Genomic DNA, 24,209 nt, shown 5'->3' on the forward strand with positions numbered 1-24,209 from the left:
TCCCAATGCAAAGACGCTTATCAGGCTCTCACAGAGCCGCGGGAATTGCTGCCGTGAATGTCCCTGCTATTTAGGGAGTGGAAAACGGACATCTTGAACTTCTCAGACTGGCCTGTAGCCACACGTGCAACTTTGTCACAGAAGCTGGGGAGGGCTTGGTTAAAGCCAGGGCCGACCCACTGCGAGAAAACTCTCTGGTATCCCAGCTGCCATTCAGAATGTGAAATCCAGGATATGACCTGTCGAGATGAGCCACTTCAGCATATTGTGGCAATGCAGCTGTCACGGAGATACATAAGTCTCCAGAGAAAAGCCTTCAAACCGTTTCCATGGTGGAATGAATACAAATGCAGGGCTCTGTCACATTCGAATGTGATTTTTTTTTTTTTCTAACAGGATGGTCTGCACTAAATATGCAGATGGGTGGAAGTGCCCCCAGTGCCTCTTATCATCTTTGATTGCTGAGCGTTTTCTGGAGGCAGATTTGTTCAGTCTTTCTCTCCATCTGTATTTGAGAGGGTTAGGCAGTGTTTGGAAACCAGACGGATTTAAACTACATGTTGGTATCCTTCTCTTTCTTCAATGAAGACGAAATTGCTAGATTCCCCCAAGGTGTTTTAAAGAAATGTTTGCAGAACAGGTGATTCCATAACCCAGATTTTAAAGAATTATTTCATATTTATTCCTTGATATGGAACTTATTCTAGTCAACGTTTTTACCAACTTATAGCACTAAACCCAAAACTTATCATAGGGTTTGAAAACGTCTCACTTGTACCATTAATGTCAAGAGAAGTTCAGGGAGTAAGATGAGTGATTATCTGAGCATTTTATTAATAGAGAATTAACATACATGGTCCCTCAAGTGTGTCCAAATAGATGACAGTAAATCAATTTTAGAGCAAATTTCTTTTCTTTTAATTTCATTTTTAAAGCTTCTAGAAGGTAGGAAATAGAGTCATTTTCTGGGTAAAACTGCTGAAATGAGTCTCATAACAAAAATGCCAGAGTTTTATCAGGAATTATGCAGATCTACATTGTCAGCTAACAAACTTCATTCTAATAGCAAAAAGGAAATGAGAGAAATATTTGATGCAACTAATACTAGAGTTCAAAAATCTTGCTGTCTCAAACTATTTTTGATTTTAAGGCAATGTTGTCACCTACATATTCTGATATTTAATGTACCTGTGAGATATCTGTGGGCTTCCTAGGTGGCACTGTCTGGCAGGGCAGGAGACATAAGAGATGTGAGTTTGATCTCTGGGTCGGGAAGATCCCCTGGAGGAGGGCACGGCAACCCACTCCAGTATTCTTGCCCGAAAAATCCCGTGGACAGAGGCCTGGCGGGCTATGGTCCATAGGGTAACGAAGAATCAGACACAACTGAAGTAATTTAGCATGCACACATGTGAGATACTTGTATGTATACATCTTTTCATAGCAAACTAGTGATGCATATTACACATATTCGTGTATATATGTTTATTTACATGTGCATTCCTAGGTATTAATGTATAATTGTACTTAAGTGTACTGCTAAGTCACTTCAGTTGTGCCTGACTCTGTGCGACCCCAGAGATGGCAGCCCACCAGGCTCCCCCGTCCCTGGGATTCTCCAGGCAAGAACACTGGAGTGGGTTGCCATTTCCTTCTCCAATGCATGAAAATGAAAAGTGAAAGGGAAGTCGCTCAGTCGTGTCTGACTTTTAGCGACCCCATGGACTGCAGCCCACCAGGCTCCTCCGTCCATGGGATTTTCCAGGCAAGAGTGCTGGAGTGGGGTGCCATTGCCTTCTCCAATGCACCATATAACTATATGTATGTATATGTGTATATATATATATATATATATATATATATAATGGCCATACTTAATAGTATACTTGTAGGGAGATTCACATTATTAATTATAGTAAAATGTCCTATTTCCCAATCATAACCTCTGTTAATTTGTTTCACTCATTTATTTCTTGCTTTCAACAGCTCATTTTATTTAACAAATATGTCCTTGCTTACTGTGTAAAATTGATGAATAGATAAATATTTTGTGGTTTGTGTGTATATAAATTCAGAACTTGTCTATTCCAAAATACCTGAACGCCATCACTGAACTATGAAGTAACCTTAAGACCTTCACACATGTCATTTCTTCATTGTGCTGTGACAGATTTTTTTCCCCCCAAGTACCCATCATATTCCCCAGATGGCTTAGCCATCATCACTGGCAGATTATGAATAATGTTTTAGGTTGAAGAGATATAAGCAATTTATAATTTTTCCCCTTTCTGAACCAGCTTAGTTTTGATAAGTCAACTGGAAATTAAAATTTAAAGTAGAACTTCATTTTTGAAAAGGAATAGTGTTTTCCCACATTAGAATACGTAGTCAGCTCCTAAATATGGACAAGAGACAGTCAACAGGGAAACTGGTCAGAGTATGTGACTAAAATCTGGAAGATCACCACTTAGCATTGCATCACAGTTCCAGTTTCTTTTGTCTATAGAACCACATGTAAAAAAATAGTTTTAGGTCATTCCAAACTAACCACACTTCTATTACATCTACTGGATGCTTGGGGCTGGTGCACTGGGACGACCCAGAGGGATGGCATGGGGAGGGAGGAGGGAGGGGGTTCAGGATGGGGAACATGTGTATACCTGTGGCGGATACATGTTGATGTATGGCAAAACCAATGCAATATTGTAAAGTAATTAACCACCAATTAAAATTTTTAAAAAGATGGTTTTTAGCTAGTGTAAAAATTGCCTATTTTTCTCTTTGGTTAAAATACTCTTCAAAGAACTAGAGTTCTGGAAATGCAGAAAGTGCTGACGAAATGTTAAGAGAAAAGGAAATGAACTATCCTTCTGGCAAGGATTTGATTTATTGTGCCAAATTATATTTTAAGGAAACTATACAAATTAAAATTATATTTTAACTTTAATATAGTCAACTTAAATTGAGACTTACTGGCAATCCAGTTTCAGGGAAAGCTATTAACAAACTATAAATTGAATATACTTTTGTAAAAAAAAAAATTTTTAAAAATCTACCTATTAAAACAGGTCTTAATTCTATAGCTATAAAATACATATGTATCTATACATTGATCATCCATTTGCAAACAATATAATGTCTTTTTCTTACTGTAGTCAGTTGCTGGGCCTACAAAGCCCTTTTTAATGTCTAAATTCATTCACTGTCCTGTACTTCCAGAGCTTGTCTCTGACCTGATAGTTCTTGCCATAAGAAGAAAAATTATAATGAATGTTTTTAAATTTCTTTAAGGTTTTTGAGACTAAATTAATTAGAAAGTGGTCTAGATTAGAGAATTAAGAATACTTAAATGCTTAGGAACTTGGGAGCTCCAATTATCAAAGACAGTTATCCATACATATTTTGTGTTTGTACTTATTACTACATTTCAAAATCATTTAGGAAGCTTAATGTTAATATAGTAAAATATTTTAGGTAGAATGTGTAGACAATCCTCAAAGCATTTTTAAACTTTGTCCCCTTTTAAAACCCACAAAATCTCATACCCTTTAATTATATTTGCAATTTCAAAATAAATGATATGACTTAAACCATCAGTCAAAACAACTCTAATGTTTATTAATTTTTTCACTTCACTCCAAAGATGTGCCTGTTTCCCCTTCTTCCGTGAATAATCACTGGTTCTAATGAAGCGGGTTAAAGATCTTATTTACTGAGTCTCTCATGTAGGCAGACATTTCCAAGAACTCATTAGATATATTTTCTTACTTAATTGAGTGACTGTCCAGAATGCCCTACGTTGGCTCCTTTTGTTCTCTTGGAGCCGATACTTTAGTGTTCTTCAGATGTGCTGCTCCGTCCCTGAGTTCCTGAGTTTGCTTTCATATACCGTTGTTAGACCAAAGATGAAAAGGCCTGTGCTCATGCCTTTACAAAATGAAGGACCCTCTGGCCAGCTCTTACAACAGAGTCTCTGCAAATTTTAATGATTTGCAGCCTTTCTGGGATTGTGTTTCATTTATCTCCCATATTTGAAAGGATGAATAGTAAGATAGCAACTGAGACATTTCAGGGATGTTTTATTTGTTAAGCAAAACCATAGAGATTCAGTGTGAGATTTCTCAATATTTTCAGCCTGATCACTCTTATTCCAGAATGTAAATGTAATTTATTCTCCAGAAGTGCCCGCTCCCTTTCTGAACCTGTATGTTCCCCAGATTCATCTCTTGCTTTCTGTACTCTACGTGTGTTTCATGAATTAATGAAGTTTAGAAATGCAACTTAGGTCAGCCTATGAAACAATATTACATGAATGTGTTAACACAAAGAGAAGCAGATGGTCAGGAATACTATATACATGCTTTGTAAGCCAACTCCCACAAATTGCTTATCTTGAGACTTTTTTTTTCCCCCAAGTAGAATCAATCATCAGAGAAGTGATTTGAGATTCTTTATTATGGAAATATTCCTCTTGAACAACAACAACAACAAAAAGGCATTTCAGTTACATTTTCATTTTAAAGAGAGTTATGTTTCACCCTCTTGATAAGTTTATTGTTATGAAGTCTGAGATAATTATCTCCATCAACTTATATTCTTGTTTAAAGTGTGAAAAGAAAGTTTTGTGACTGTCATTTCTGAATTTCTATTATATCGATATGGCTAAGAGAAAACAAATCTTGGAAAATAAATGTTTGTCTTATAGGCAGTGCCTCTAAATTTATGTGAATTTCATGATTGCTATATTCAGTTGAATTGCATAGCTCATATTCTGGATGGAAACCTAATGATTACTTCTTCCTGCCTCTTAAAATTTATCAAGTTTAAAGAAAGTAACTATTGGGTTTTTTGTTTGTTTTATTTTGTTTTGCTAGATGGTTTTTGAGCCCTAGTTGTATAATGCAGGCAATAATTCAACAAGTTCTTTAAACAAAGTAAACTAAACTAAACTCAAATTGAGTGTTACTTAGGTGTGTGCACAGGTAATGTTACTGATCTTACCTAATACAATCACATCAATAGAATAAGACTTCTTGGGTAGATCCAAGGTAAAGAAACTGCCTGTCAGTGCAAGAGATGTAAGTTTGATCCCTGGGTGGGGAAGATCCCCTGGAGGAGGAAATGGCAACCCACTCCAACACTCTTGCCTGAACAATCCCATGGAGACAGGAGCCTGGTGGGCTACAGTCCATAGTGTTGCAGAGAGTTGGACACAGCTGAGCACAAATGCAATATCCTAAAATTTATTTGTGTATGAATTCACAGTGGACAATTATTTGTATATATTCAATTTCTCCAATATTCCCAGAAGGTAAGGTGTTCTAGTTCAAATTTACAGAAAAGGAAACAGAAACAGACATGACAAGGAGCAGCTGAATCTCACAAAGCAGATTCCAATTTGAGCAGAGCACACTCTGATAGCTGACTCTATTTTAAGTCCTAGGATTTTCCATAGTACCAAAACCGCATAGTTGTACAACACAATAAGATCAGTTTCATAGTCACTTCTGAACTGTTTCATTTCTTGTTTTGAGATAGATGATGTGCTTACGAGCTCAGTCATGGAGGGCTCTTTGCAACCCCATGGATTATAGCCTGCCAAGCGCCTCTATTCATGGGATTCTCCAGGCAAAAGGATTTGAATAGGTTGCTATTTTCTCCTCCAAGGGATCTTCCTGACCCAAGGATCAAACCAGCATCTCCTGTGTCTCCTGCAAACAGAAGGGTTTTTTGTTTGTTTGTTTGTTTTTACTACTAACACCACCTGGGAAGCCCAAATAGAGGATAGATATTGTAACTTTAAATTATTTGTTATTTAGGTCCTGTAGGCTTATAGTTCTCTACCCTTTAATTTTTTGAGTTGTGAATTTATATTAATAACATTAAAGGAAAATAATTTTTGACTTAGGACCTTATCTCCTTCCCAATATAAGGTATAGATGTTCATTATTACATTTTTTAAATATAACAGCTGTATTGCTACATAATTTACATACAAGATAATTCAGTCTTTAAATTATATAATTAAATCACTATAATGACAGATCTGGGCAACTATTATCACAATCAATTTGGGGACATTTTCTTCACTCCAGAACAGTCAATACTTATTCTCCCCTAAACCCCCAACTACAGCTCTTGGCAATCACTCATCCACATCCATGTAGCATGTCTTAGTATTTCATTTTGTCTGTTATGTAATATTCCATTGTATGCATAGATCCACATTCTACTTATCTGTTTATCAGTTGATGAAAATGTGGGTTGTTTTCACTTTTTGGCTATAATGAATAATACCACTATAAATATCTGTCTGCAAGTTTTTATATGATCAAATGTTTTCTGTTCTCTTGATAATTATGAAAGAGAAACTGAGCCAGACAGACTCTGGCCAAAATGATAACAGATTTTATTCAGAAACTATTGCCATAAGGGAAAAGAGACTTCAGAATCAAACTGAGCTTAGTTCTGAATACAGCAAAAAAAAAAAAAAAAAAAAAAAAGAAAGGGTAGAAATTTACGGCCATTGTACAGAGTATGGGTTGGGAAATTCTAAGAGAAGACACGGTGTTCAGGGAGGTAATTCTTACTCAATAGGCTTAATGAGACTCTTCTAAAGTTAGGCCAAGAACTTGGACATCAAAGCTGGGGTATGAGAAATTTGGTCAGATATCAGTGGTGGTCAAATAGCAGTGGTAGAGAGATTCTCACTAAACTACCTGGGCAGACTTTCGCTAAAACTGGCCTCAGCAAAGATGGCTACAGAAGGCCAAAAAGTAGAGGCCTAGTTGAGAGAAGGGCAATTGCTGCATGATAAGATAACTCCATGTTAACCTTTTGAGGAACTTGCAGATGGTTTCCAAAGAGGCTGCCTCATTTTCCTCTCAGACACAGTCACTAGCGATTTATCATGGTTCCAGTTGTTCACATCCTCACCAATAATTATCATCATTTGTCTTTTTTATCGTAACCATCTCGTAGCTGCAAAATTCTCTCACATTTCCCTAATGGATGGTGATATATATTGCCTTTTCACGCGAAGGTTGACCATTTGTATGTCTTCTTTGGAAAAACGGCTATCCCTTTAAGTACTTTTTGTACTTTAAGTACAAAAAACCGAGTTTTTTGTCTTTTTATGATTGAGTTGTAGAAGTTATTTATGTGTATTAGATACAAGCCTCTGAGCAGTTATATGATTTGCAAATATTTTCTTCCATTCTGTGGGGTTTTTTCTAACTTTCAGGGCCTCATTTGAGGCATAAAAATTTTTAATTTTGATGAGGTTTAATCGGTTTTATCTTTTGTAGCTTGAGCATTTTGTATTGTACCTAAGAAGGATTTTCCTAAGGTCATGGCATTTTCCTTCTGTATTTCTTCTAAGAGTTTTAGAAATTTGGGTCTATGACCCATTTTGAGTTATTTCCTGCATGTAATATGATGGAGGGGTCCAGCTTCGGTTTTTCAGCATTGTACTTTAACTGAATGTTATGACAAGCATTATAATGGGGGGAAATCCTAGGCAAGGTATAATTTGTTACACAGCAGCCTGCTTTTGTAGTGCTTTTTCACTTTTGTACTTTTCCTTTGCAAAGAATAATATTTACATAATGTAATTGTGTTTACAGCTGAGTTTTTGATTATTTTATTTCCTCAGAAGAACGTTATCTTTTTGATATCTACAAATGGTCTTCTATTCAGCAACTATTTAATAAATGTGATTTATAAGGTTAGTGATTCTGCCTATAAATATGTTGAAGGAATCAGCATTAAGTGAGACTAAAAAAGAAAAGATAGGAAAATAAGCATTGATTTCATTAGATTAGACTTTCAACTGCCCACTGGCATCTGGAGGGAGTAAAATTCCCAAATATTTATTAATATTTGTCATAATGAAAAATATTATTTATCACCCTATTGCCTTCAAACTTTTAAAGATAAAAATTTTAAATTATGCCCTAATTAAACTTGTGGAACAGATTACAGCAATAGTATTTCTAGTGACAGGTAGCTTTAGCATATTGGGCTTCCCTGGGTGACTCAATAGTAAAAAAATCCACCTCAGTAGTAAAGAATCTTCCAAGTAAAGAATCGAACTTGGGTTAGATCCCTGGGTTGGAAAGATTCCCCTGGAGAAGGGAATGGCTATCCACTCCAGTATTCCTGCCTGAAAAATCCCACGGAGAGAGGAGCCTTGCAGGCTACAGTCCATGGGGGTCGCAAGAGTCGGACATCAACACGACTTAGGGACTAAACCACCACCGCCACCACAGGTCATAAACCCTGCTTTGCTGGAATTGTCTCAGCAGTATTCCTTCATGGGACTCTTCTCTCAGCCAGAAACCCCTTTCTCAGCTTACATGCTCGTAGAAAGCTCTTTATTGAGTGACAGTGCCATGCCAAGGACAAGGTTGTTTTCTAAATGGTCCGTCTCTTCAGCGTCACACGCTTTATGACAGGAATAAAAATAGAGAATACTGATCTACGTTTGACTACCCTCCCCAAATGTTACTGTTTTTATACTTGCTGAGAAAGCTTAAAAGAATTACTTTGAACTTGCTTATGACTGTCTTGCTTCTGATTCTCACTGGGTTTTGAGAACACTGGTCTTCGGCTGATGTTTAGTTTGTACACTTTGGTAGTAAGCATTTTTCATTATTTAGTGGATTATAGATCACATTATTATTCAATGGATTATAGATTGCATTTGCTGCTCCCTACTCTTCTTAAAATAGATTTGAGCGCCAGACCTACCTGGAAGGTTACTGTAACCTGAGTTATTGATGTAAACTGGGCATATCCATTTGTAAGTAGTCTGAATGAAGCTAAAATAAGATCAGGCCATTAGAAGAGTTGTTTACATTTTGTTACTGGAGGAAAGTAAAATGGACTTCTGTTGAGAAACTGTGCTTATGTTGGCTGGGGAATGTGGAAGTATAATCTCTAAGTGCCTCCTTAGAATAAATGTTTATGTAAAGGGGAAAATCTCATGGATAAATCACTGCTATCATTTTCACCTGCCAGTATCTAAGCCATTTTTGATAAGTGTTAGGATTACCTACTCTACTTACTCTTAATTCCTCTTTCTTTTCTTGTAAGACTCCCTGTCTTATGATAAAGGACTTCACTGCTTCCTTTTAATTTTAGGAGGAGAAATGTAAAGTTTCTGTAATTTTTCATTTTCAGAAAGTCGCCTGCTCCCTCATGAAAAAGACCATTCACAAAGCACTTTAGCATTAACCTCATTTAATTCCTTCATCATACTTCAAAAGACTGTCCCCCTTATATGTTGCCAATATTTCACCTTTTGGGCATCACCACTTCCTCACTCTGGGAGTTTAGATGATACATTCAGTTGTCTTTCAGAGTTCAGTTGAGTTATAACAGAAACTCATTAAAGCCTGTAGCATTATGTCCACGTTATTATTATTATTTTTATTTTTTTTACCATAGTGTCCATGTGCCAGTTCAAGATTTTAAGCACTAATGTTTAAAATTGTGATGGATGATTTTATAATTTTTAAATAACAGGTATCATTTTACTGTGATTTGGAGAGTAAATAAAATCGTCTGCTCTCCCATTACAACTATTACAGGGAACTAGAATTGTTTTTTCAGCAAGGATGACTTTTATAAAGGAGCTATGTAATGTTGTTGAAGGAGGAGGCCGCATGTCTGTCATATGACACATTGTCAAAGTCGGAATAATTTATGGTTAATAGCTAGACATAAAGATTGGACTGCTGCTACTAGTGGATAAACACTCATGTTCCTCGGGCAGAATTCAGGTATTATTTGTGACCTTTTATAAATGAGAGCTTTAAGTGTAGGAGAAGCCATATGTAGAATCTCATTTTACTGATAAGTAAGCCAAGGCTGAATAAGTTTAAGTAGTTTGCCCAAGACCACATAGTTTGCTGAAGCCGTAACAACAAGACGCCAACATTTGCTGCACTTTCCCACTGTTGACCGTTGTCACTTGGAGACGGCCAAGGCATGCATATGCTCCATCTCATTAACACTACAGATCTGTAAGGTGCCAGAAATAACACATTAAGTAAGCACTAACTAAGTACTCAGTGTGTATGCAGCACTGAGCTAAATATAAGTGAAAGTGAAGTCGCTCAGTCATGTCTGACTCTTTGCTAATCCCATGGACTGTAGCCCACCAGGCTCCTCCATCCATGGGATTCTCCAGGCAAGAATACTGGAGTGGGTTGCCATTTCCTTCTCCAGGGGATCTTCCTGACCCAGGGATCGAACCCAGGTCCCCTGTATTGCAGGCAGATGCTTTAACCTCTGAGCCACCAGGGAAGCCCCCAGAGTTAAATATAATGTGATAAAAATAGAAAGAGAGCACTGTGCTTTATATAATAAAGTTAAGCTTCCCTGTTAGGATATAGTGAAGTTATCTTTACAAAGATACAGATTATACCTCCATCTTCTCTCTTTAATCCCTACCTGGGAATCTTTCTAAGGGAAGGTTCTTTAGTGTTGAATTTTATTGTGCAAACGGAACGAGATCATGGGTCAAGACTTTTTTCCGTCTCTTTTCTACCACCAGTAGTGTGGTGAAGCTGGCTTGTACTACCTTGCAAGAGCTGATTTTGCCATCCCTCCTCCAGCTCAGTGCTCACTGATGTCAGCTTCAGTTCAGTTCAGCCACTCAGTCGTGTCTGACTCTTTGTGACCCCACAGACTGCAGCAGCCTCCCTGTCCATCACAACTCTCAGAATTTACCCAAACTCTTGTCCGTTGAGTCGGTGATGCAACCCAACCATCTCATCCTCTGTCATCCCCTTCTCCTCCCGCCTTCAATCTTTCCCAACATCAGGGTCTTTTACAAAGAGTCAGTTCTTCGCATCAGGTAGCCAAAGTATTGGAGCTTCAGCTTCAGCATCAGTCCTTCTAATGAATATTCAGGACTGATTTCCTTTAGGATAGACTTGTTGAATCTCCTTGCAATCCAAGGGACTCTCAAGAATCTTCCCCAACACCGCAGTTCAAAAGCATCAATTCTTTGGCGCTCAGCTTTCTTTATTGTCCAAGCTCTCACATCCATACATGACCATTGGAAAAACCATAGCTTTGACTAGATGGACCCTACAGTATGATGTCGGCTTAGTCAGTTGCAATTAGCCCTGATGGGAATATTTACACTACAGAAATTGACAGGCACTAGAGAAATGCAACTCTCTCTCTCCCCTAGCCAGTGTCTGCGTTAAAACATTTACCAGCAGGTCAGTGTACAACACCAGCATTCATTGGGCAGAACTGGACGAGTTATTTTTACTTCTTGAGCTATTAACTGCACCTTATGTGAAACAGGGATAGTCATATATCCTATAGCATATATCACAGGATTTTAAGAGGAACATGTGAGAGTACTTTGAAAATGTATGAAGTGAAATTAGTAACATCACAATGATAAGTTGTATATTCATTGACAAAACATGAGACTCTTGGCAAAGCCAATAGACTGTAAGTGGATCTAGACTTTCTTACCCTATATCTACGTTCAACCTGACAGTGTATCTGGTCAGATGAAAAGAAAAGTGAATTCAGAGTCAAAGTATCAGGCAAAACACTGGTTTCTATAGTATACATCAAGTAACAGATAGGTACCGAATACAATGTAGAATACAATTAGCCCAAAATAGTAATAACCCTATTCCTTTTCGTAAGCTCTGCGCTCTCTATGCCTCTGATGAATTAGGCTTATGAAGGTGGATAAATATTTTCTGTATGTATACTATGAAGAGCCTCAGCAGAAAGAATTTTCTGTCTTCTTTTTATCACCTATTCAGTACAGAGCTCTGCATATAAAGGACACACAGAAAAAATTACTGATAAATTTGACCTCTTGAGGTTGCAAATTCCTGCTTTCATTTTAATGACACTTCAAAATACTTTAAGAAGACTTATTCAAATCTGCATGAAAATCCCTACCCTTTGATTCAGTGTCACTGCCTTTGGCATTTTCAATGTGGTTAAATAAGTTACATATTGAAACTATGAAATCATCTTCTGACTTCAAACACTTTTGAGAGTGCTTATGTGGAAAAGTGGGTACTTTATACTGGTCAGCTCTTATTTACCTTTGAAAAAAAAAAAAAGCCGAGAAAGTTCCCTCCATAAAACACATCACTATTATTACTGTCAATCACCAAAACACCATACAGTTGTTTATTTTTCCTGATGTGAACTGTGTGTTGCAGATTGTCCTGAGGACTTGCTGTTCCAAGATGAAGGCTTTGTAGAAGCTAAGGAATCCTACTCTTTTTTAGCTGAAATTGAAATCATCATAGCCAGATACATGTGAGCTTGTCATTCTCAAATTCCACGACATTAATCTGGTTATTTAACCTCCCCAAGCCTTGATGTCCTCATCTGTGAAATACATGTACAGGTTTGTGGTAAGGATTAAAGGAAGAAGGCTACGTATATGGAACTCTTAACACTGTCTCTGGCACATTATAAATAATACATTATTATTACTGTTACTACCTTTTAATAAATTGCTTACTCCTGCGTTTACTCCTATCTTGCCAAATCACATTAAATATGCTACTCTGTTCTTTTGTTTCCTCACATAAGAATTAGGTATAAGATCTACCACTTTTTGCTGCTCTGGAATAATAGAATTAATTCATGGTGGACTAAATTATTCTCAGTGAGTATAGTGAGAACTCAGTGAAGTTCTTTAAAAAAAAAAAAAAATCACCAACCCTAGTTTTGTGACAAGCCAAGCTATCTCAACAATCCTAAAAGGTATCATGAAGGTTACCACAAGAGTTTTATGAAAAAAATAAGTTTTATGCACTTTTAAAATCGAATCATGTTACATAGTATGCTGCAGACTGGGAATACAATGGAAAGACAATTTAAATAGTTGAAAATAAAACAGCAGTGATATTCCATTTCAGAATGCCCAGGGATGATTGCTTTGAAGTCTTAAACTTTATAATCTGAACACACATACTCCTCCTAACAATGAACTTAAATAATGACAAGCATGGAAGACACAATTCCAGAATACAATATTCAGATATTATAAAAGAATTAGTTTAGGGGAGTGGAGTATAGAATTGGTAAGATGCAAACATTTTCTGCAAAGATGATGAAAACGAATTCTTTTATAATGCCTGAGATTTCTGCAGACATTGTACAGCCAGAAGCCATCCTGTTTACCTTTAACAGAATCTTCCTCTGGAGCCAAGCTCAAAGCTCGGTTGTAGAAGGATAAGTATGAGTGGAGAAATACAGAAGATTCATTGGAACTCAGAATGCACAGGCACAGTGGGCTGTGTACTCCACCTCCCATCCCAGAGAAAATAATTTCTGGACTCTTGAATGGATATTTTGCTTATAATATAATATTAAAATAAAACTGTTGGCACAGTGGGGATTCATTCTCTCTATTCAAATTCTTCTAGAAATTTCCTTGGTTGATTTCAGGAAGAATAATATTTTAAGAGGAAAAAATATATTACTTCTAAACTTTTTGGCTTCTTTGTTTAAATATAAATACAAATTAATATTCCTTGTTTGCCAGTGTGTTGAGTGTGAGCTATCATTAGTATGTTAAATACTACTTTGAATTTAACATTTTTTGCTTTTATTTTGAAAACATTGTTCTGAAAACAATCATGTATGTTGGCTCCTGATTATTATCTAATTGATTATGAGATAAAATGTAACCTGTTGCAGGCTTTAAAATCAAGAAGCATCTATTAAGTATGTTAGGCAGGATTTTAGAAACAGAGACCTAATTGAAATAAAAAGGGGTTTATTTGGAGTTTGTTAGGAGACATATATTTGCCCAGGAGACATATATTCAAGAAACACTTGAATTATGTACCACAGAACTATACAAGGAAAGGAGGCTTATAAAGGAAAAAAATCTCAAGGTTGCAGTTAGTTACATGAGTGGCGGTGGTTTAGTGACTAAGTCGTGTCTGACTCTTGTGACCCCATGGACTGTAGCCCACCAGGCTCCTCTGTCCATGGGGATTTCCAGGCAAGAACACTGGAGTGGGTTGCCATTCCCTTCTCCAGGGGATCTTCCTGACCCAGGGATTGAACCTGGATTTCCTGCATTGCAGGCAGATTCTTTACCAATTGAGCTACAAGGGAAGCCCCTAGTTACATGAGTTGTATATCGATCATTATAATCGGACCTGGAAAAAAGTAAGGGTGCTTGTTAAGTAAAGCGTGGTTGGAATCTGAAATGGTTGCGTAGTCACAGGGAGAGACCTTGGGAGCTGGATGCTGCAGCTGGCAGGTGCTGCTCGGAACACAGCTGGTGGTGAGCTCGGGCCTGTACAGTTCAAAGACAGTTGGTGTTTTCAGTGGTGCAGAGATGTGTCTGAGACCTGAGCCTCAGTGGCCTCTCAACTCCGTACTTTAAGCTTGTGATTACCCATTATAATATCGATTGGTCATCAAATGCATTTGCTGTGAATGCATTAAACACTAAAGCAGGTAAAGGGAACAGAATGGGGAGGAGGAAGCTAGAGCTGGAACAGGAGTTTCACATTGCTTCGGGGAGCATGCAGTTTCACTGAGAGAGAAGATTTGAAACAGTAATTGAATCTTAGAAACAAAGGAAACCCTAAAGCCATACGGTCAGTTGGTTTTGTTTCTCAGCTAAGGAAATGCACCACTGAGATGAAATGACACCTCCAACCCATTTGTAGTTTCAGATGTTGCTGGGAGAGAGTAGGCTGTGGGCACGGAATCGAAGAATGGGTTTTGTGGGCTACATGGAAGTTCAACTACTGTCACTCACTGTATGTCGATTCCTGGGTCAGAAAGATCCCCTGGAGGAGAGTGTGGCAACCCACTCGAGTATTCTTGCCTGGAGAATCCCATCGACAGAGGAGCCTGGCGGGCTACAATCCACAGGATCACGAGAATAGAACATGACTTAGTGACTGAACCCCGCCACCACTGCGTGTCAAGCTTTATGCTATGTTCTTATGTCCTTACTACCTCTTTTACTTTATCCTAACAATATTGTGTTCGTCACTGAGTCCTGTCCGACTCTTTGCAACCCCATGGACCATAGCCCACTAGGCTCCTCTGTCTGTGGAACTGTCCAGGCTAGAGTACTGGAGTGGATAGACCTTCCCTTCAGGAGAAGGCAATGGCACCCCACACCAGTACTCTTGCCTGGAGAATCCCATGGACAGAGGAGCCTGGTAAGCCTCAGTCCATGGGGTCGCTAAGAGTCAGGCCTGACTGAGCAACTTCACTTTCACTTTTCCCTTTCATGCATTGGAGGAGGAAATGGCAACCCACTTCAGTGTTCTTGCCTGGACAATCCCAGGGATGTGGGAGCCTGGTGGGCTGCCGTCTGTGGGGTCACACACAGTCGGACACGGCTGAAGCGACTTAGCAGCAGCAGCAGCAGAACTTCCCATCTCCAGGGGACCTTCCTGGCTCAAGGATAGAACCCAGATCTGCTGCATTGCAGTTATTACCATCTGAGCTATAAAAATGTTAGATGTTAAATATTATTAACCAAAGTCTGAAGAAGTAAAGTAGTTTTCCCAAGGACTCATAAGCATTATATTACGGATTCACACCCATAACTTCTGACAATAAATTTGGCCTTCTAGCACACCAATGTGGTGAGTAAAAGCATTTCAAATTGCGTTTGTTTGAAATAAGAAATGGGACTGATATTTGGAGGAAGAGAAGATAAGATACCTTGCTGAGAAGCAGAAATAACTGTGGAAAGTTTTATATCTATAGAAAGTTACATGGCAAATCCAAGGTGAGCTTGTTTCATACAAGACAGAGTATTAGAATATTTAAGTAGAAAGGAAGGGAGGGAAAGGGGGATTAATAGTCTTTGAAATAAAACTGAGCCTAGCTGATAGAAAATATCCTATGTATGTCTATGAATGGTTGTAATATATATTGATTCAAAACAGCTAGGGAAACAAAAGGATTCAGCACCTTGTAGCAGTAATTATCAATTTGTGTTTGGATTATAGGTAATATTTTTCTTCTGCAATCATTTCAAAGAAATAAATATGTGGAAACTAGATTATTTGCTGAATTGAAAACACTGCTGAATTTTAGACCATAATAGATAAGAATTTGAAATAAAAATTAGAACAACTTGTACTAAATTGGAGTATGAATAGCTCATTATTTTATCAGTTAGTTGCTTTCCATCTTTTTTCCTAATTAGAGTTAAAAAATTAACAGTCTATTTTGATAAACTGTTCACAAGAAATTTGTAGTTTTTAAATGCCAGCTTGTGTATAAGTAGATACTCACAGATTCTTTAAAATTGTACTGTGTTCCTGGACAAATACTGAATCTTTATAATTTAGGTTGGCCTAGCTTCCCTGGTGGCTTAGAGGTTAAAGCGTCTGCCTGCAATACGGGAGACCTGGGTTCAATCCCTGGACCAGGAAGATCCCCTGGAGAAGGAAATGGCAACCCACTCCAGTATTCTTGCCTGGAAAATCCCATGGACAGAGGAGCCTGGTGGGGAGCCTGGTGGGCTACAGTCCATGGGGTTGCAAAGAGTCGGACACGACTGAGCAAGTGACTTAACTAACTTAAACAATTTCAAGCATAACATTAGAGCTATATTAAACACTCAGTAAACTTTTACTGATTGTGTTTGGTTTGGCTCCTTATTTATTTTTTTTATAATTTCACAGAATGTTACAGTGATAATTATGACTTTATTTCTCGACCTGCTTTAGATGATTATGTTTCAATTTATCTGTTACATATTGATGCCATTTATTAAGGCCTTTTTTCCTGTGATTTCTTTCTGGAAATCAATAAGATGTTATTTATTTTCATTATTTCTCAAAAAATGTCAATTTTTAAAAATTATTCAAGTTGTTATAAACCAAACATCACAAAGGTTATTTATAACATGATCTTGTAATTATGCATAATGTGACTTTGATGTCCCATACAAATGCTATGGTGTTACATTTTCTTCTCCTATCTATTTTTCTCCCACTTTAGAAATAAGATAATTCAGCATGACCAATATACTGCCAAGTGTTAGGCACTCAGTCATGTCTGACTCTGTGACCCCTTGGACTGTAGCCTGCCAGCCTCCTCTGTCCATGAAATTCTCCAGGCAGGAATATTGGAGTGGATTGACATTCCTTTCTCCAAGGGGATCTTCCTGACCCAGGGATTGAACCTGGGTCTCCCAAATCACAGGCAGATTCTTTACAGTCTGAGCCACCAGGGAAGCCCATATATGGCCAAACTATTTCCAGTAATTGATATTCCCTGATGGAAATGATCTTTTTTTTTTTTCTTCTAAACTTATTCACTCACTTTGCACTTTTTAAACTAACCAACTGCCTCAGCTGACATTTGAAACCACACACAAATCATGCTCACAAAACTTTCCTGTAATAACCATTTCATCTTAAAAGCACCTGCTTTCTCAGAGCAGAGAGAGCTGCAGGCTGTATCAAAGTTTCTTCAAAGCCTCCAGGCTGTAGTTTATGCTCCTTCCACGAAATCCGTCTGAGGTTTCTTCATGATGTTAACAGTATATGTGCTGCGGGTTTTGCTCATGCCTTTGGGTTTTGAGAAAATTCTTAGATGTTCTTCTCTAAAAATCCCTTAATAACCTTTACTGAGAATATGCTTTCTCAAAACACTTACGTTAACAGAAAGTTCATAACGCATTTCACGTTGCTCACAGTATTCAGCACGTGCCCTTTACCCAACAAGAAAGATAAAAAAAATGTGAAAGGTCAATACTAGTTCAAAGAAAGGAGGGAAAGAAGGAAAAAAAAAAAAAAAAACGGGAATAATAACGGCTAAGTATATTTTCCCTGTTTTGAATGTTTGTAGTGAGGTTTGAAAGTCCACTATTTCCTTAACCAAATTAAATGAAACAAAATTTGGGTTTTTGTATTCATTAGTGTAGATGTATTTGATCTGGCCCGGAAAACTTCATAAATTACTTTTTAGAAAAAAAAAAAAAGAAAACAATATTATGTAAAATCCAAGGATTTAAGCACAGCAGTGACCAGAATCGAACAATCTTATCCTCATATTTGGAAGGCCAGTTATATATTTCCTTGAATAGAAAATGATAATAAAAACAAAAATAAGAAAACAAAATTTATTAAATTCATTTGTAACTAGACAGCTTTGATCTTGTGAGTTTCTACCTTGTTCCTTCATTTGCACTATATTTCTGTCTTGTCTTTTTCCTTCCCCCTAACTTGCTCCATTTGAAGTCTCCTTTTCCCAGGCTCTAGGGTTGTATTCCTTCTTCCTTTTGATTTCTGCCCTCGGTGGGTAAGGTTGGTCCAGTGGGTTGTGATGGCTTCGTGTTGGGGGCTACTTGTGCCCACAATCTAGTGGGAGGAGGTGAGTTTTCCTTTTTCCCCTGCAATGGACAGGACTGTGTGAGGTGGTATGATCTGGGGTGTCTGTGGGACTCCCGTCTGCTGATGGCTGGTTTTGTGGTGTTTTCTTGCTTCTTGTTTGGGAGAGGCGTCCTGCACTGGGTGCCATTGGCAGCTGGGTGCTCCTGAGCTTTGTATGCAGGTATAGTCCTTCCTGGAAGTTCTCACTAATGAATAGTCCCTGGGATTAGGAGTTCTCTGGCAGTGTAACTAGACAACTTTTTATATCAAAGAAAATCCACATTCTTCCTTAACTTTAGCTGATCGCACATAAGATCATGACTGTGGCGAGAAGGCTGGGCCGCCTCCTTTCCTGTTTGAGGTGCTGATTAACCTGTGAGTGTGCATGCTGTTCAGGTGAACAAAGCTTGGCCGCAAAGGTGGATCAAACATTTTGGAGCATTTTATTGCCTTTTTAAAAGAACAGTGTAAAATACTTACCAGCATTGAAAAATATTTTTCTATCGAATTTTAAACAGCATAAGCAGTGAACGATTTACAAATATTTGTTACTTGTGCTATGTTTTTGCTCTTCTGTGGGTTGAGGCAGTATTCTTAATTAGCTTTAGTAACATGTGACTTAGAAATTGGAGTTGAATAAGTCAGTATAGTACAGGCAAAGCATTTATGTTTGGATTTTTAATTGAAATATGAAAGATTTTAGAAACCTGTAGGCATAGTTTCAAATCCTCTTTTTCTGAGAAAATTGCTTAATCACTGCCCAATTACTGTGCCTTTTGCAGTCATATTTAACCCTTTCTGAGAAAATTCTACTCTGCAGGTTCTATAAATGTTTTCTTCTAGTTCTTTTTAATACAAGATTCCACAGTAATATTTACTCACGTTCTAGGTCCCTTGTCTATTCACATGACCTCAAAATAAGCAAGAAAATAAAAGATAAGAAAGATAAAATAAATGCATTCAATTTTCTAAATGCATGAGAAATATATTATTTCCTCAGCAATCTTTTTAATGTTCCTTATACAGTTACTTTTCACATTTCATTTACTTTATACATAGTATGCTTGCTATAGGTTATACTGAATGCTTCTCTAAATTCTTCTCTTGTGTGTATGTTTTTTCTTCCCAGTTACTGGCTGACAAACAAAGTTCCCATCAAAAGACCCAGCACAGGTCTACTCATGTATACACTTGCCACGAGATTCTGTGATGAGATTCACCTGTATGGATTCTGGCCATTCCCCAAGGATTTGAATGGGAAAGCTGTCAAATATCATTACTATGATGACTTAAAATATAGGTACTTTTCCAACGCAAGTCCTCATAGAATGCCGTTAGAATTCAAAACATTAAATGTACTACATAATAGAGGAGCTCTGAAATTGACAACGGGAAAGTGCGTAAAGCAATAAAGCACACCTGAAACACACAAGCAGACTTGAATATGCACTTCTTTTCTGAAGATGCTTCCTAAGATTTGAAAAACAGGATCCAGCGCAAGACTGGGTTGCAGCATCCACCACTTACCGGAAAGGTGATTAAAGGACACCCATGAGAAATCTACTACCAGCTGATGAAATACCTGCAAAGTGCTCTAAAAATTAAGTATTTTGACTTCAAGGGTCCTAGTAAGTGCCACTTCCACTCAGAACACAGTTTGAATGTATAATCAGTAGTGTTTACAAGATCCAACAATGCACTCGTCATTAGTTAACGAAGCAAAAATGTTCATCACTGTTGGGTAGCCACTGCAAAGCCAAGCACGTGAGAAGAGGAACCCAGGAACACAACTCAGCCCTTGGGGAAACGGAACTGTCCTGTCAGCAGAAATCAAGATGGAAACAGTTTGAGCAGTGAAATCTGTAAGGTTAAACAACTCAAGTAAATGCCTTCAGTCAGGACTATTGAGTCTGATCATGATGAACTTTATGTTTTGTTTCTGTTCTTGTTTGCCTTCTGGAGTCTCTTTTTGTTTGGGTATCGGGGTGCTTTGAAATCCTTTCTGAGATAAATATGAATGAGATAAATAACTGTTAAGTGATTGTTTTTAAAGTTCTTATATTTTTTAAACAGTTATCACACAATAACTTTGTAAAAAAAGTTTTATTTTGCACAACTATAAACCTCCCAATTTTTTCCCAGTGGTGTAGAAGGTACCAGCTAAACTGTTTCACTTAGTAATCTCGAGCCATTCTAAAGGAGAGACAAACTCTGTGTCATCTGAGATGGTAAAATTAGCAGGAAAAAAAAAATTACTTTTGGTACCAAAGATTATACTGATGTGTCTACACGAGAAACCAGTCTCCTTTCATGAAAATAACATATTAGTATATTATGATGCTACTGCTACTAATGTGAAAATTGTCTCTAGATATTTTAAATTATCCAAACTCAACCTTCATTTTTATTTGAAGGAAGATTCCATGGCTTTTACATTTCATAATGATTTTGTGGAAGCATTTTGCCTGTTAGAGTAAATGTTTGACTGGTAGGGCTGAAATGTGACTTCCAGTTCTTTGATATCCCGCTTGTTAATTCAGATAGAAACATTGACTTGCTCTGTAGATGACTGTTAAAATTTCTCAGTGCAGAAATAATATGATTAATAGAGTGCTGTTTTCATCACAGAGATAATTTTAAGAGGTTTAACAATGAAACTATATGTCAGTATTTTGAACTTCAGATTAAATTGACCAATATTTTTTCTATAGTTAAATTTATTCACATTATCACATTAATGTGTTTCCAGAGAAGCACATGAAATTATTAATAAAGTGATTTTTTAAAATTTTAACATATAACAGAATTGACCAACAGGCCAATTTCTGGTAATTACTACGCTGGTAGGTAATTCTGACGGTAAATTGTTCTTTAGAAAGCAGAAGTGCTACGTACCCACTTCTACTCTTGGCCTGAAACAACATAGATTACTTCTTGTTTCTTAGGGAAGGCAATCTGCGAAAAGAAGAAATAGCATGAGGAATATATATGTTTTGTTTCTTGGCAAAGAAGGCCTGAAAAAGAATAAATAGCATAAAGAATATACATATATACATATATATGTTATCAAGAAAAAGGATATTCATAGTAATACAGTTCTCAGTATATTAATAATATGTGGTATTCTTTTTAGAAGTATGATAGAACCTTGGGATAAGAAGATTATATTTTCTGAGAATTTATGTGTCTCAAAACAAAATAGAATCCACAAAGGAGATACATAGCCAAAAATGGATAGAATATGATGTACTTTTATCACTGAACTTCTTCTTATTGGGAAGTTTTTAAAGGATTAGGTCCATATTTTGAATGTAAACTTGAAAAGTCTGATTTACCCAACCAATCAAAAGTAGGCAATTTCTTAATTTGGACTTGCAGACAAGCTGTTTGGGTAGTCTTTAATTTAAATTCCATAAACATTTTGCAATCACAAGTCAATTGTTATAGATAAGATACATCTCAGAACTCATTGAAGGTAAAAAGCGGCATCAAGGTACCTTGCCATTTTGACTGTGCTTTCAACAAATGTGTTTAGACAATTTTAAGGCCACAGCAAAAGCATCCCAGACATCCACTGTTCCGTGCATTGATGTTCATCTCATAAATGCATTGAGTAGTGCCTTTTTAGCTTCACATTGCTTTGTTACCCTATGCTTTATGTTCTCTAAATACATTGCCCAGTTCTGAAAATTCTCAGCATCTAAAAAGGGCTTCAGTATTGACTGAGACTACTTTTGTTCATCTCAGGGAACTTTCAATACTCAAGAATGAATTCAATTAAAGGCGTTTAGTGTTCAAAGAAAACAAACCGTACAAGACCAATCCAGTCCCTATTGTAGTGCTTTCCGTCTCCTCTCCCCCTTCACCATCCACTATGGCCTTCTTACAAGGGTGGGGCAGGGAGATTACTGAAGGCTAACAGCAAGAATAAGAAAAAGTATTCAGATCTAACCAATCAGGGGGCAAAAGCGACCACAATGAAATCAAATTATGAGTACATACTTGAAATATTTGTGTTTGTTTTTTTTTCTTCTGAGAATATGTTCGCAGCTTTAATATTTCATTTCCTTTTCATGATTTAAATCTTTACCTGGCAATACTCAGGCAGCTGAGTGTGAAACACTCCTGTCCCTTCGAGAACATGGTTGTTAACTGTGCTGTTGACATGAAGAGGCCATGGAAACATTTCGTCATTATGTCCCAGCCTGTTCTATACTTAATATTAAGTTGCTGGAATAAAAAATAATAAATCAGTAACAGATTTTTCTGGGCAGATCTGATGATTGAGCCCACACGACTGATGAAATGACTAAAAGTTTTTCTATCTGAAAGAAGGTGCTGGGCATTCAAATGTGTTTATGTATTATATATCATATGAAATGTATATCAGTTGCTAATGGGAATTTCTACATATATGCTTACAGAAGCAATTTATTTAAATAATGCTGTAGGTAGTGTACATACCAACTAGTTGTTAAGCTACTACGCAGGAAGAGGGTGAACAAAGTAATTTATTTCTGATTGAGCCAGTTAGTCATGATACACACAGTGTGGTGTTTGGTTCATAAAAGAGTTGTTTCATGTGGTTATTGTTGGGAGTATCCATAACTGTGGAAGGGGTGTAGGAAAAGTTATGTGTAGTTAGTTGTGACCTCTACCAGTTTGAGAGTTTCCCCATCAGACATGATCAATATACCAATGTTTGACAAGTTGAGTGAGAGAGGGTTATCGTTCCTATTTGATGAAAGAAAATCCAAATAAAGCCCACCTAGAAATAGATATTTTATTATATATGTGCTATAGATATAGCTACATAGTACAAATAGACATGTGTGATGCATATATACAATGTTATATATGTGTGTCTGTGTGTATACACACTGAGTCTGTAATATACACACACTAGATTTGTGTTACGCTCATGTCTTCAGGGTTTGTGCTGTGAAACACTCTGGAGATAAGACCTCTTTAGAATTAAGAAGTTCTTTTGAAACTTCAGTTGCTAACCTGCTTTAAAGGGATCTACTTTGTAACTGAATTCTATGTTGTTCATACCTAGAGTTACAATGAGGGTCTAGTATATCCAAATCTTTAAAAAAATTAAAAATTATTAAAAAAAAAAAGTCTTCAAGCTGGCAATGTATTTGAATAGCAGTTTTCAGATTGTGGCTCCAGAACCATTGTCTCCCCATTTAAGTAGCACCTTTTAATAATTACTGTTTCTTTGTGTAGGCAAAAGCACAAGAGTTTCAAATGTATATAGCAGGGGATGAAAAAAGAGTTTACAGAGATAGTATTGCTGCACAGAACAATTGCTACTGAGTGTTTCTTATATCATTTGTGGAATTGAAAGATGACGTTTATTCTGTCAAGTTCATTCTCTTCAACACTGTTTCCCTTTTGTTTATGTATAGCAATCAGGTGTTATTGTTTTATCATTTGTAAAACTGTAAAATAAATTAAACCCCATTTTTTTTTTCATTTTTCTCTTATCTCTTATATCTACGAAATCTGTTCCACTTTGCACGTCAACATAAGGTGGGTGAGACCATCTTTAACAAGCTTTACCCAGGGTTCCTGTTTTCCCTCCTTGTCAGCCCCAGCTATTTGCGATTTAGCCAGTCATTTCTTTAAAGTGTATACAGAGCAATATGGACAATATCGAAACTCTCATGGACATCCGGGAATCCTGAACAGTTTTTGTGTGTGTATGGTGCATTGTGTTTGTAGTTGAGGGAGTAGAGTGTTACATAAGCTACAGTCATTTATTTCCAATTTGTATTCCCACTGACTGTTGTCAGCGAGTCACTCCAGCTTCATGGCTGAAGAAGC

At 37.2% G+C, this 24,209-nt stretch overlaps 1 protein-coding gene across 1 annotated transcript in view; it reads left to right on the forward strand.

Moving 5' to 3' along the window:
- ST8SIA4 (ST8 alpha-N-acetyl-neuraminide alpha-2,8-sialyltransferase 4) overlaps nt 1-23,853 on the forward strand; it is a 106,194-nt gene extending 82,341 nt beyond the window's left edge. Inside the window, exon 5 of the mRNA XM_005683461.3 lies at nt 19,507-23,853. Within this exon, the coding sequence (XP_005683518.1) occupies nt 19,507-19,789 (283 nt within the window). The 3' untranslated portion in view covers nt 19,790-23,853. The remainder of the gene's footprint in view (nt 1-19,506) is intronic.

This window comes from Capra hircus, chromosome 7 (assembly GCF_001704415.2).
Source record: "Capra hircus breed San Clemente chromosome 7, ASM170441v1, whole genome shotgun sequence".
In the NCBI taxonomy this organism is placed as follows: domain Eukaryota; kingdom Metazoa; phylum Chordata; class Mammalia; order Artiodactyla; family Bovidae; genus Capra; species Capra hircus.